This window comes from Ranitomeya imitator, chromosome 7 (genome assembly GCF_032444005.1).
Source record: "Ranitomeya imitator isolate aRanImi1 chromosome 7, aRanImi1.pri, whole genome shotgun sequence".
Classification (NCBI taxonomy): domain Eukaryota; kingdom Metazoa; phylum Chordata; class Amphibia; order Anura; family Dendrobatidae; genus Ranitomeya; species Ranitomeya imitator.
The window spans coordinates 184,310,224-184,322,827 of NC_091288.1; the positions used below are offsets into that span (position 1 = coordinate 184,310,224).

Here is a 12,604-nt window from a genome sequence, read left to right on the forward strand (position 1 = left end):
ATGGCTCATGGAACAAAACATAGAGATTTTGGGTCCATGGCCTGGAAACTCCCCAGATCTAAATCCCATTGAGAACTTGTGGTCAATCATCAAGAGACGGGTGGACAAACAAAAACCAACACATTCTGGCAAAATGCAAGCATTGATTATGCAATAATGGACTGCTATCAGTCAGGATTTGGTCCAGAAGTTGATTGAGAGCATGCCAGGGAGAATTGCAGAGGTCTTGAAGAAGAAGGGTCAACACTGCAAATATTGACTTGCTGCATTAACTCATTCTAACTGTCAATATAACCTATTGGTACTCATAATATGATTGCAATTATATTTCTGTAAGTGATATAAACATCAGACAAACACTAATAAAAACCAGAGGGCAGCAGATCATGCGAAAATATAATTTTGCTGTCATTCTCAAAACTTCTGGCCATGACTGTAGCGTGCAGTCCACGGCATGAGTAAAGAGACTTGGTACCGGCATGCGGTCACCCAGGGAAACTGGACAAAGGGAAGTCAGGCCTGTTTAGGGACAGCAAACTAAAGCCGTATACTTGGTATTTATAATGGACTGTGTGAAGACGCCATGTACTGTGTATTTCCAATGGTCTGGGTGAAGAAGCTGTGTATTGTGTATTTCTAATGGACTGTATGAAGTAACATATTAATGGAACGTTTTGTTTGAACTTGCTTGGGTCACTGCCATTTCACTGCGAACGGTGCTACCGCAGCATCACAACATTCAAAGCTGGAATATTGCATATTTTTATTTATTACATTTATTACCAAAATAAAGCACAACATAAGGAAAAACATTTTTTCAGAATTACTGGGATATGAGACGTTCCATCGTTATTACTGCAAAAAGTGACATGTCAGGTTTCAAAAATTAGGTTTGGTCACTAATTGATTACAATGCCTTCTTCCCCAATGAGAGTTCTCTCATGTCTAACAAGTTGAGACTTAAATAAAAAAATATCCCACATTCAGGACTTAAAATGGCTTCTCTCCTGTGTGAACTCTCTCATGTGTAACGAGATGTGGTTTTTGAGCAAAACATTTTCCACATTCTGAGCATGAAAATGGCTTCTCTCCTGTGTGAATTCTCACATGTCTAACAAGATGTGATTTATCTGAAAAACATTTCCCACATTCCAAACATGAATATGGCTTCTCTCCTGTGTGGACTCTCTCATGTGTAACGAGATATTTTTTTTGAGCAAAACATTTTCCACATTCTGGGCATGAAAATGGTTTCACTCCTGTGTGAACTCTCTCATGTGTAAAAATATGTTGTTTGTCTTTAAAACATTTTCCACATTCTAAACAAGAAAATGGCTTCTCTCCTGTGTGACTTCTCTCATGTTTAACAAGATATGATTTTTGAGCAAAACATTTTCCACATTCAGAGCATGAAAATGGCTTCTCTCCTGTGTGAATTCTCACATGTTTAACAAGAGCTGATTTATCTGAAAAACATTTCCCACATTCCGAACATGAAAATGGTTTCTCTCCTGTGTGAACTCTCTCATGTGTAACGAGATGTGGTTTTTGAGCAAAACATTTTCCACATTCTGAGCATGAAAATGGTTTCACTCTCGTGTGAACTCTCTCATGTGTAAAAATATGTGGTTTGTCTTTAAAACATTTTCCACATTCTAAACAAGAAAATGGCTTCTCTCCTGTGTGACTTCTCTCATGATTAACAAGATATGATTTTAGAGTAAAATATTTTCCACATTCTGAGCATGAAAATGGCTTCTCTCCTGTGTGAATTCTCGCATGTTTAACAAGAGCTGATTTCTCTGAAAAACATTTCCCACATTCCGAACATGAAAATGGCTTCTCTCCTGTGTGAATTCTCACATGTTTAACAAGAGTTGAGTTCAATGAAAAACATTTCCCACATTCCGAACATGAAAATGGCTTCTCTCCTGTGTGAATTCTCTCATGATTAACAAGATATGATTTTAGAGTAAAATATTTTCCACATTCTGAGCATGAAAATGGTTTCTCTCCTGTGTGAATTCTCTCATGTGTAACAAGAGTTGATTTCTCTGAAAAACATTTCCCACATTCCGAACATGAAAATGGCTTCTCTCCTGTGTGAATTCTCTCATGTGTAACAAGAGTTGATTTCTCTGAAAAACATTTCCCACATTCCCAACATGAAAATGGCTTCTCTCCTGTGTGAACTCTCACATGTTTAACAAGAGCTGATTTCTCTGAAAAACATTTCCCACATTCCGGACATGAAAATGACTTCTCTCCTGTGTGAATTCTCACATGTTTAACAAGAGTTGAGTTCTCTGAAAAACATTTCCCACATTCCGAACATGAAAATGGCTTCTCTCCTGTGTGAATTCTCACATGTTTAACAAGAGTTGAGTTCAATGAAAAACATTTCCCACATTCCGAACATGAAAATGGCTTCTCTCCTGTGTGAATTTTCTCATGTGAAATAAGAGAAGATTTCTTTTTAAAACATTTTCCACATTCTGAGCATGAAAATGGCTTTTCTCCTGTGTGAATTTTCTCATGTGAAATAAGAGAAGATTTCTTTTTAAAACATTTTCCACATTCTGAACATGAAAATGGCTTCTCTGTGTGAATTCTCTCATGTTTAACAAGAATTGATTTTAGAGCAAAACATTTCCCACATTCTGAACATGAAAATGGCTTCTCTCCTGTGTGAATTCTCACATGTTTAACAAGAGTTGATTTCTCTGAAAAACATTTCCCACATTCCGAACATGAAAATGGCTTCTCTCCTGTGTGACCTCTGTCATGTGTAACAAGTTGTGATTTCTTTGTAAAACATTTCCCACATTCCGAACATGAAAATGGCTTTTCTGCTGTGTGAATTTTCTCATGTGAAACAAGAGCAGATTTATTTATAAAACATTTCCCACATTCTGAACATGAAAACGGCTTCTCTACTGTGTGAATTCTCTCATGTGTAACAAGATTTGATTTCTGTGTAAAACATTTTCCACATTCTGAGCATGAAAATGGCTTTTCTCCTGTGTGCATTATCTCATGTCTAACAAAAGTTGTTTTTTCTCTAAAACATCTCCCACAATCTGAACATGAAAATGGCTTCTCTCCTGTGTGAATTCTCACATGTTTAACAAGAGCCGATTTATATGAAAAACATTTCCCACAATCTGAACATGAAAATGGCTTCCCTCCTATGTGAATTCTCTCATGTCTAACAAGATATGATTTATCTGAAAAACAATTTCCACATTCCGAACATGTAAATTGCTTCTCTCCTGTGTGAATTCTCACATGTGTAACCAGATTTGATTTTAGGATGTAACATTTCCCACATTCTGAACATGAAAATGGCTTCTTCCTTGTGGGAGCTTTTTTATTTTCCAAACTTCTGTGACTTTTATAATGTTTAACAGTCAGTGATGAAATAGGGCATTGTACTTTAAAAGGATCCATGTCTGAGATGTTAGCATGTTCTTCATATGGGTCTTGTGCAATGCTTTTTTGGATTTTGGAGCTGCTGGTACGACCATCTGTCAAGAATATAACTGATGTGATTTTTGAGTCAAATAACCTTAATACTTATATCTATCTAAATATAAAAAGTAAAAATAAAAAAAATACATAGAAATTGAAAAGTGTGTAGCAAAGTGCTATTATTAACTGACTAACGGTGTAATTTACATGATGTGATGATTTCACAAAGAATCAATTGTGCTAATGTTAATTCCCAATGGTTGGCCAGAGGAAACATCAAAAAATAAAACATTTGTCATTGGTCGCATATTTTATATGAAAATAAAAACGATCGTTGTTGACAGCACATTATCCCCTTTGTGTGAATTGAGGATGCTCTGCAATAATAAAAAAGCCAAGAGATAAGGAAACAAATCATCATTCCTTCATCAAAAAGAAAGCTAATAAGCTGCAATCACCTTTTATACCATCAATCACTGCTCATTGTTGAAATTATATTCTACTTGCAGCTGCTGGATTTTATTCTTCAGGGGACCTAGAGGGTTGTAGCAGTCACCTCTCTGTGTTAAGAGCTTCATGCACCACCTCAAGCACTTTAAGCGAGCGGCTGCAAGGGATATATTTCAATTTCACCTGGTACCTGCTCTCCCAGTAAAACAGCCTAACATGCTTTAAATGCTATTTAAATACAGGTTACCAATATATGTGAATGTAAATAGCATTTTTGTAGCTGACAGGTTCTCTTTATGACTTACACCGGCAGATATTGGCCTGTAACAAGCACCGATTCATGATATGGGAGCAGCTTTGTTCTCTCTCCCCATGGAAAATAGATGAATGATTGGCCGAACCGTCATGGCTATGGTGGATTTCGGAGACAGTGCAGTCAGCAGACTGAGGTACAAGTAATGTCTATACTAACATCTATAATTACTTGTCTATGTCTGTGGTCTGTACTTGTTTTAGAATAATAAAGCATAATTGGTTTCCATACTGCTTCCTCTAATGAGTGCTATGGAAATTATGTCTATTCTTCACTGAACACTTCACATCGACCACTGGCACACAATCCTCCATGTGAAGAGCGCAGGACTTGCTCATATTGTGTCAGAAATGCTCAGGTGTCAGTACTACTAGGTGGTGTCTGTCTCACACAATCGCTGACCGCTACATGCAGAACAGAGGAGCCGTATGGTTGTGTGTTAGGAAGTCATGGCCATGGAGAAATATAAAGATGGATAAGCACAGGCAATTCTCTGCTTTCTCTTATAATCTACTCCTGGCTGTGATTATGAGACAATTACCTTAAAACTGTTTTTTTTCTAATCTCCAGCTAGTTCAGTATATCAAATAGGTTACTTAGGTTATATATTAATCCTGGAACCAGAACCATGATGGATATGATGTAAAACACTAAATTAGCTACTTTGCCAATGAGGTTTGTCATGCTTCTTTGATGATCTATCATCGCAGTCTTTTCTTAAATCCATATTATAGATATACAACCAGTCTTATTACATGTTGCAATATCACAATGTCAACCCTATGTAATCTGTATTTTAACCGAATGGGGAAATCTGTGGCCAAAAAAAAGCACACAAATTGTCTCTTCAGAGAGGAAGAGAATTAGAACTCTAATGCCACCTATTGGAAGAAGCAATCCTAAAAGTCAATGTCGACCCTTTAATGAGCCTTGTCACACGACTTAGGATAATAGCCAAACAAGAATCTCAATTTGCAGATACTGTGTTTCAGGGTACTGAAGTCATGTGACGAGGCTCGTTAAAGGGTTGACATTGACTTTTAGAATAACTACTTCTAATAGTTAGCAAGATAAGTGAAAGCAGTCAGAGGGGAGCGCAGAGGAATCGACCCAGGGAAGGGGAGATAAAAGGGAGTTGTCGAGCACCACCGCAGCTCCAGCTGAATACCTCCAAAGGAGGATAAGAGCATGTGTCAAACAGAAATCAGTCCCAGGAGCGCTGAAGGAAACTCAGACAACATATGCCGTTTGCCACAACGCGTATCGACGGTAAACACCGTCTTCTCCCACCTGAAGAAGACGGTGTTTACCGTCGAAACGCGTTGTGGCAAACGACATATGTTGTCTGAGTTTCCTTCAGCGCTCCTGGGACTGATTTCTGTTTGACACATACTTCTAATAGTTGGCACTAGAGTTCTAGTTCTCTTCCTCTCTGAAGAGACAATTTGCATATTTCCAGGAGGAGCATTGCGGCTTTAAGTCTCCTCATCTCGGCATGCTTAGCATGTCAATGTCCGCAAGGAGAAACGATACTTCTTGGATATAAAAAAAAACACATAACATAAAACTTCAATTGTTCGGTCCGGTGAATGAGGAGATATTGCGTCTTCTCTGTTTTATTTAGTGGTGACTCCTCACTGGGGCAGTTACCTGTAGGAACGTCCTCTTTGCACCACTCATCATCCCGCACATCACTTTCTGATTTCTCCATTACAGCATCAGCTTTGATATTCTTCAGATATTTTCCTGGATGTCAAAGCTGTGAAAGTAATAATAATTTTTAATAATAATTTTTATTTATATAGCGCCAACATATTCCGCAGCGCTTTACAAATTATAGAGGGGACTTGCACAGACAATAGACATTACAGCATAACAGAAATAGAGTTCAAAACAGATACCGGAGGAATGAGGGCCCTGCTCGCAAGCTTACAAACTATGAGGAAAAGGGGAGACACGAGAGGTGGATGGTAACAATTGCTTTAGTTATTCGGACCAGCCATAGTGTAAGGCTCGGGTGTTCATGTAAAGCTGCATGAACCAGTTAACTGCCTAAGTATGTAGCAGTACAGACACAGAGGGCTATTAACTGCATAAAGTGAATGAGAACATAATGCGAGGAACCTGATTATGTTGTATTTTTTTTTTGTTTGTTTTTTTAATGGGCCACACAGGGATCATTAGGTTAATGCATTGAGGCGGTAGGCCAGTCTGAACAAATGAGTTTTAGGGTACACTTAAAACTGTGGGGATTGGGGATTAATCGTATTAACCTAGGTAGTGCATTCCAAAGAATCGGCGCAGCACGTGTAAAGTCTTGGAGACGGGAGTGGGAGGTTCTGATTATTGAGGATGCTAACCTGAGGTCATTAGCGGAGGGCATGGGTAGGGTGGTAGACTGAGACCAGAGAGGAGATGTAGGGTGGTGCTGAGCCATGGAGTGCTTTGTGGATGAGGGTAGTAGTTTTGTACTGGATTCTGGAGTGGATGGGTAAACAGCGTAATTACTGGCACAAGGTAGAGGCAGAGGTATAATGCAAAAGTCACAGACAGAAGGAAAACTCACATGGAATGTTCTAGATGGAAGCTTTTACTACAAGCCCATGAGGCACCTGAGCCGCCAAAAGATGCTGACATCTCCGCCTCCTATATCACTGGGGCTGCCCTCAGTCAGTAAGGCGGCTTGTAGTGATACAAGCAGGCATCACTGTAAGTAACTGCATTATTACAAATGTACAAGCATTTTTATTTTTGCATTATTTAAGCAATGTTTTGTCTGGAGATGTTGTATTTTTGGGATTCATGCTATTTTTTGTGAGGTTGGAAACATTTTTTATTTTTATGGCATTCATTTCTGATATACCGTATATACTTGAGTATAAGCCGACCCGAGAATAAGCCGACCCCCCTAATTTTGCCACAAAAGACTGGGAAAACTTAATGACTCGAGTATAAGCCTACTCGACTATAAGCCGACCCGAGCATAAGCCGACCCCGCTAATTTTGCCACAAAAAAACTGGGAAAACTTAATGACTCGAGTATAAGCCTAGGGTGGAAAATGAAGCAGCTACCGGTAAATTTTAAAAGTAAAAATAGATACAGTACCAATAAAAGTAAAATTAATTGAGACATCAGTAGGTTAAGTGTTTTTGAATATCCATATTGAATCAGGAGCCCCATATAATGCTCCATACAGTTCATGATGGGCCCCATAAGATGCTCCATATTAAAATATGCCCCATATAATCCTGCATAAAGGGTAATAAGGGCCCCATAAGATGCTCCATAGAGATATTTGCCCTATATAGTGCTGCACAAGCGTTATGGCCCCATAAGATGCTCCGTACAGACACTTGCCTTATTATAATGCTGCACAAGTGTTATGGCCCCATAAGATGCTCCGTACAGTCACTTGCCCCATTATAATGCTGCACAAGCGTTATGGCCCCATAAGATGCTCCGTACAGTCACTTGCCCCATAGAGTGCTGCACAAGTGTTATGGCCCCATAAGATGCCCCGTACAGTCACTTGCCCCATTATAATGCTGCACAAGTGTTATGGCCCCATAAGATGCTCCGTACAGTCACTTGCCCCATTATAATGTTGCACAAGCGTTATGGCCCCATAAGATGCTCCGTACAGTCACTTGCCCCATAGAGTGCTGCACAAGTGTTATGGCCCCATAAGATGCCCCGTACAGTCACTTGCCCCATTATAATGCTGCACAAGTGTTATGGCCCCATAAGATGCTCCGTACAGTCACTTGCCCCATTATAATGTTGCACAAGCGTTATGGCCCCATAAGATGCTCCGTACAGTCACTTGCCCCATAGAGTGCTGCACAAGTGTTATGGCTCCATAAGATGCCCCGTACAGTCACTTGCCCCATTATAATGCTGCACAAGTGTTATGGCCCCATAAGATGCTCCGTACAGTCACTTGCCCCATTATAATGTTGCACAACCGTTATGGCCCCATAAGATGCTCCGTACAGTCACTTGCCCCATAGAGTGCTGCACAAGTGTTATGGCCCCATAAGATGCCCCGTACAGTCACTTGCCCCATTATAATGCTGCACAAGTGTTATGGCCCCATAAGATGCTCCGTACAGTCACTTGCCCCATTATAATTCTGCACAAGTGTTATGTCCCCATAAGATGCTCCGTACAGTCACTTGCCCCTTATAGTGCTGCACAAGTGTTATGGCCCCATAAGATGCTCCGTACAGTCACTTGCCCCTTATAGTGCTGCACAAGTGTTATGGCCCCATAAGATGCCCCGTACAGTCACTTGCCCCATTATAATGCTGCACAAGTGTTATGGCCCCATAAGATGCTCCGTACAGTCACTTGCCCCATTATAATGCTGCACAAGCATTATGGCCCCATAAGATGCTCCGTACAGTCACTTGCCCCATTATAATTCTGCACAAGTGTTATGTCCCCATAAGATGCTCCGTACAGTCACTTGCCCCTTATAGTGCTGCACAAGTGTTATGGCCCCATAAGATGCTCCGTACAGACACTTGCCCCTTATAGTGCTGCACAAGTGTTATGGCCCCATAAGATGCTCCGTACAGTCACTTGCCCCTTATAGTGCTGCACAAGTGTTATGGCCCCATAAGATGCTCCGCACAGCCACTTGCCCCTTATAGTGCTGCACAAGTGTTATGGCCCCATAAGATGCTCCATACAGTCACTTGCCCCTTATAATGCTGCACAAGTGTTATGGCCCCATAAGATGCTCCGTACAGTCACTTGCCCCTTATAATGCTGCACAAGTGTTATGGTCCCATAAGATGCTCCGTACAGTGACTTGCCCCTTATAATGCTGCGCAAGTGTTATGGCCCCATAAGATGCTCCGTATAGTCACTTGCCCCATTTGCTTTTGCTGCGATAAAAAAAAAATCACATACTCACCTCTCTTCGCTCAGGACCCGGGCACTTTCAATATTTACCTGCTCCTCGTGCGTATCCGTCTTCGGCACTGACGTTCAGCAGAGGGCACGCACTGACTACGTCACAGCGCCCTCTGACCTGAGCGTCACAGCCAGAGAACGCTGAAGACGGAGCCCCACTGGAACGAGGAGAGGTAAATATCGCGCAGCGCTGCGCTCCCCCTCCCCGTATACTCATCTACTGCTGGCGCTGTGTCCCTGCTTCTCCCGTCGCTGCATCTTCTTCCTGTATTGAGCGGTCAGTTACCGCTCAGTACAGAAATGAATATGCGGCTCCACCTCCCATAGAGGTGGAGCTGCCTATTCATTTCTGTAATGAGCGGTACCATGTGACCGCTCAGTACAGGAAGAATCTGCAGCGCTGGAAGAAGCAGGGACGTCCAGGGACCGCGCCGGGAGTAGGTAAGTATAATTACACAGCCCCCGCTCCCCTGCCGACCCCCGGGTATGACTCGAGTATAAGCCGAGAGGGGGACTTTCAGCCCCAAAAAATGGGCTGAAAATCTCGGCTTGTACTCGAGTATATACGGTAAATGTCATATGTCAATGTCTGGCCTGCGGGCTAAATCTGTTTGGCAGGGTGATTATATTTGGCCCACGATGTTCGCATCACCCCCTCTCCGGCATCACTCCAACTGTTCAGCATCCTGGATTCTGATACAGTTGAAGGTAAAAATGAATGAGGGATCTCAGCCATAATTCTCCTTCTGCATCTAATGTCTCAGCGCAGCAGGTGCAATAACTTCACTATTTCGCTCCAGCTGTGCTGAGCAGTGACGAGCTTCAGAGTACTCGCTGTCGAGTCTGGAGCACTTGGGATAGCTGAGTATTTTTAATGTGGGAACCATTATGTAATATGGAGTATTTCTTGGGGCCATTATACTGTATGGAGGACTACATGGAGGTATTACACTGTATGAAGGACAATTTGGGGCCCATTATAATGTATGTAGGTGTCACGCTAAGACAGATGTAAGGGAGAGGGGCCTAAAACAGTCCCTGGAACTGGGTCCCTAACTATCCCTGTCTCAGGGGTAGTCTTGATGTTAGGTAGAGAGGCCTGGGTCTCCAACATTACTATGATCTTGTCCAGCAAGGGCCACTGGTGTAGATGGCCTTGACAGTACAATGGAACGGGAAACAGTGGCTATCCTGGAGGAACTTTAAAGGGAGAACACCACCCCTGCCCAAGGTACCTTTCCTGCATCCATTCTGTCTAGGTCTACCACATTCTCCTTCTTTTCTTTATGTCCACATATCGAGATTTGTGTTGGCAGATATTCAAAATATCCCGAGTTAAAGGAGGAGGGACAATTTAACTAGGGCACATCGACAGGTTCTGAAGGAATTAAAATTGATGAAGGATGTGGTTATTAAGCCAGCGCACAAGGAAGGGGGGGGGGGGGGTTGAATGTGGTCATCTAGCTGACAGATGTTAGGTGTCGAGTTCCCGCCTCTGCACAGGGGGAATATCAACCGTCTCCGCTGCGGTCTCCCATTCTTCTCCTGCCGCAGTGGAGTCTGCTCAGCAGAGACGTCGGTCCCAGCGTCTTGCTCAGTCTCACTCTGTGCATAGGGTTACTGCTGCTTTTCCAGCTTCTGCCATTGAAGCCAATGCTAAGCAGCGGCGAGCAGACGCTTTTGGGACTAAGTCCTGCTTTTCCCCTTCTGAGCATGCCCAGGGCAAGATCTCCCATTGGAGATCGAAGGTCACATGCTCAGATACTGCAGCAGATCCCATTGGTCCTCCAGGAAGGTCCTGAAGGTGCTCAACTTCTGTGGCAGCTTCCCATTGGTCCTTCTCGGAAGGTCCTGTACATGCTGCATCTATAAAAGGTTCGCATGACCGCACGGCCATGCGCTAGTGTACATTTGTATACGTGTGTGTGTTGATGAGTGCAAGTCATTCTTAAATATCCCCTCCCTTTTGTATGACTGCTCGCGAAACGTGGATGCTTGCTGTCTAGCGCCCGACTAAGCTGTCAACATAAAGACACACGATACAGCGTCTACTGCTGTTGCCGCCAGTGTGGTGCCGTGCGCTTATAGAGTGCTTCCCTATCCCAAGTCTGGGTGGTTAGTGGCGTCCGCCAAAGCGGCACAGCACGCACTCTTGTGCTTTAAGTTATATTTTTCTGTTACTTTGACACCCCAGTTGCGGTGTCGAGCGCAAGTGGTCTGAAAGTATTCTAATCCTGTGTCTTGGGATAGAGTCCTGAGACTCCTTGCTTGCGCTCTTGGTGCGGTACCACGGCCCTGTGACGCAACAGGGTTTGCTTCCTTCACACAAGGTGAAGTTAACCCATGTGTGTATCCACACTGTACCGCCATATAGTCCGTCATTACTCAGCAGCAGGTTCCATCACTGCACAGTGGACCCCGGGCTGCGAACGCACCTTATACTATCTCTCTTATAATTTGGTGCGTTCCGCTAGCCCTAACAGACAGATCTGTATGAAAAATGAGACATTTCATTATCTAAAAATCCTGTTGGTTATTTCCCTGCAATCCTTAGTGGGATATTGGAAAAAGCTTTTCAACAGGGCATCATCCCCAAGAAAATCTGAGGGCCTTGTTGTCAAAAATACGGTTATCCCTACTTTTTACTTGCTGCCTAAGATCCACAAGGATCCCCTAGTTCCGCCAGGGCGGCCTATTGTTTCTGGCATCGGAGGGCTATGTGATCCAACATGTAAATTCATTGAATATTACCTTCATCCATTGGTGGAGATGCTGCCCTCCTATATCAGGGACACTACAGACATCCTGGTGAAATTAAGTGGCTTAACCCCTTCATGACCCAGCCTATTTTGACCTTAATGACCTGGCCGTTTTTTGCAATTCTGACCAGTGTCCCTTTATGAGGTAATAACTCAGGAACGCTTCAATGGATCCTAGCGGTTCTGAGAATGTTTTTTCGTGACATATTGGGCTTCATGTTAGTGGTAAATTTAGGTCAATAAATTCTGCGTTTGTGATAAAAACGGAAATTTTGGGAAAATTTTGAAAAATTCGCAATTTTCACATTTTGAATTTTTATTCTGTTAAACCAGAGTTATGTGACACAAAATAGTTAATAAATAACATTTCCCACATGTATACTTTACATCAGCACAATTTTGGAAACAAAATTTTTTTTTGCTAAGAAGTTATAAGGGTTAAAATTTGACCAGCGATTTCTCATTTTTACAACGAAATTTACAAAACCATTTTTTTAAGGGACCACCTCACATTTGAAGTCAGTGTGATGGGTCTATATGGCTGAAAATACCCAAAAGTGACACCATTCTAAAAACTGCACCCCACAAGGTGCACAAAACCACATTCAAGAAGTTTATTAACCCTTCAGGTGCTTCACAGCAGCAGAAGCAACATGGAAGGAAAAAATGAACATTTAACTTTTTAGTCAC

At 42.3% G+C, this 12,604-nt stretch overlaps 1 protein-coding gene across 2 annotated transcripts in view; it reads right to left on the reverse strand.

Annotated features, from left to right (window-relative positions):
- Positions 1-746: 746 nt before the first annotated feature.
- Positions 747-12,604, reverse strand: part of LOC138645804 (zinc finger protein 850-like) — an 88,303-nt gene continuing 76,445 nt past the window's right edge. Inside the window, exons 2-3 of one of the 2 annotated variants that reach the window (XM_069735316.1) lie at positions 5,885-5,993; positions 747-3,527 (exon numbers count right to left, since the gene is read on the reverse strand). In XM_069735316.1, the coding sequence (XP_069591417.1) occupies positions 991-3,527; positions 5,885-5,945 (2,598 nt within the window). In that variant the 5' untranslated portion in view covers positions 5,946-5,993 and the 3' untranslated portion in view covers positions 747-990. The remainder of the gene's footprint in view (positions 3,528-5,884; positions 5,994-12,604) is intronic. The other variant, XM_069735317.1, reaches the window with a different exon arrangement.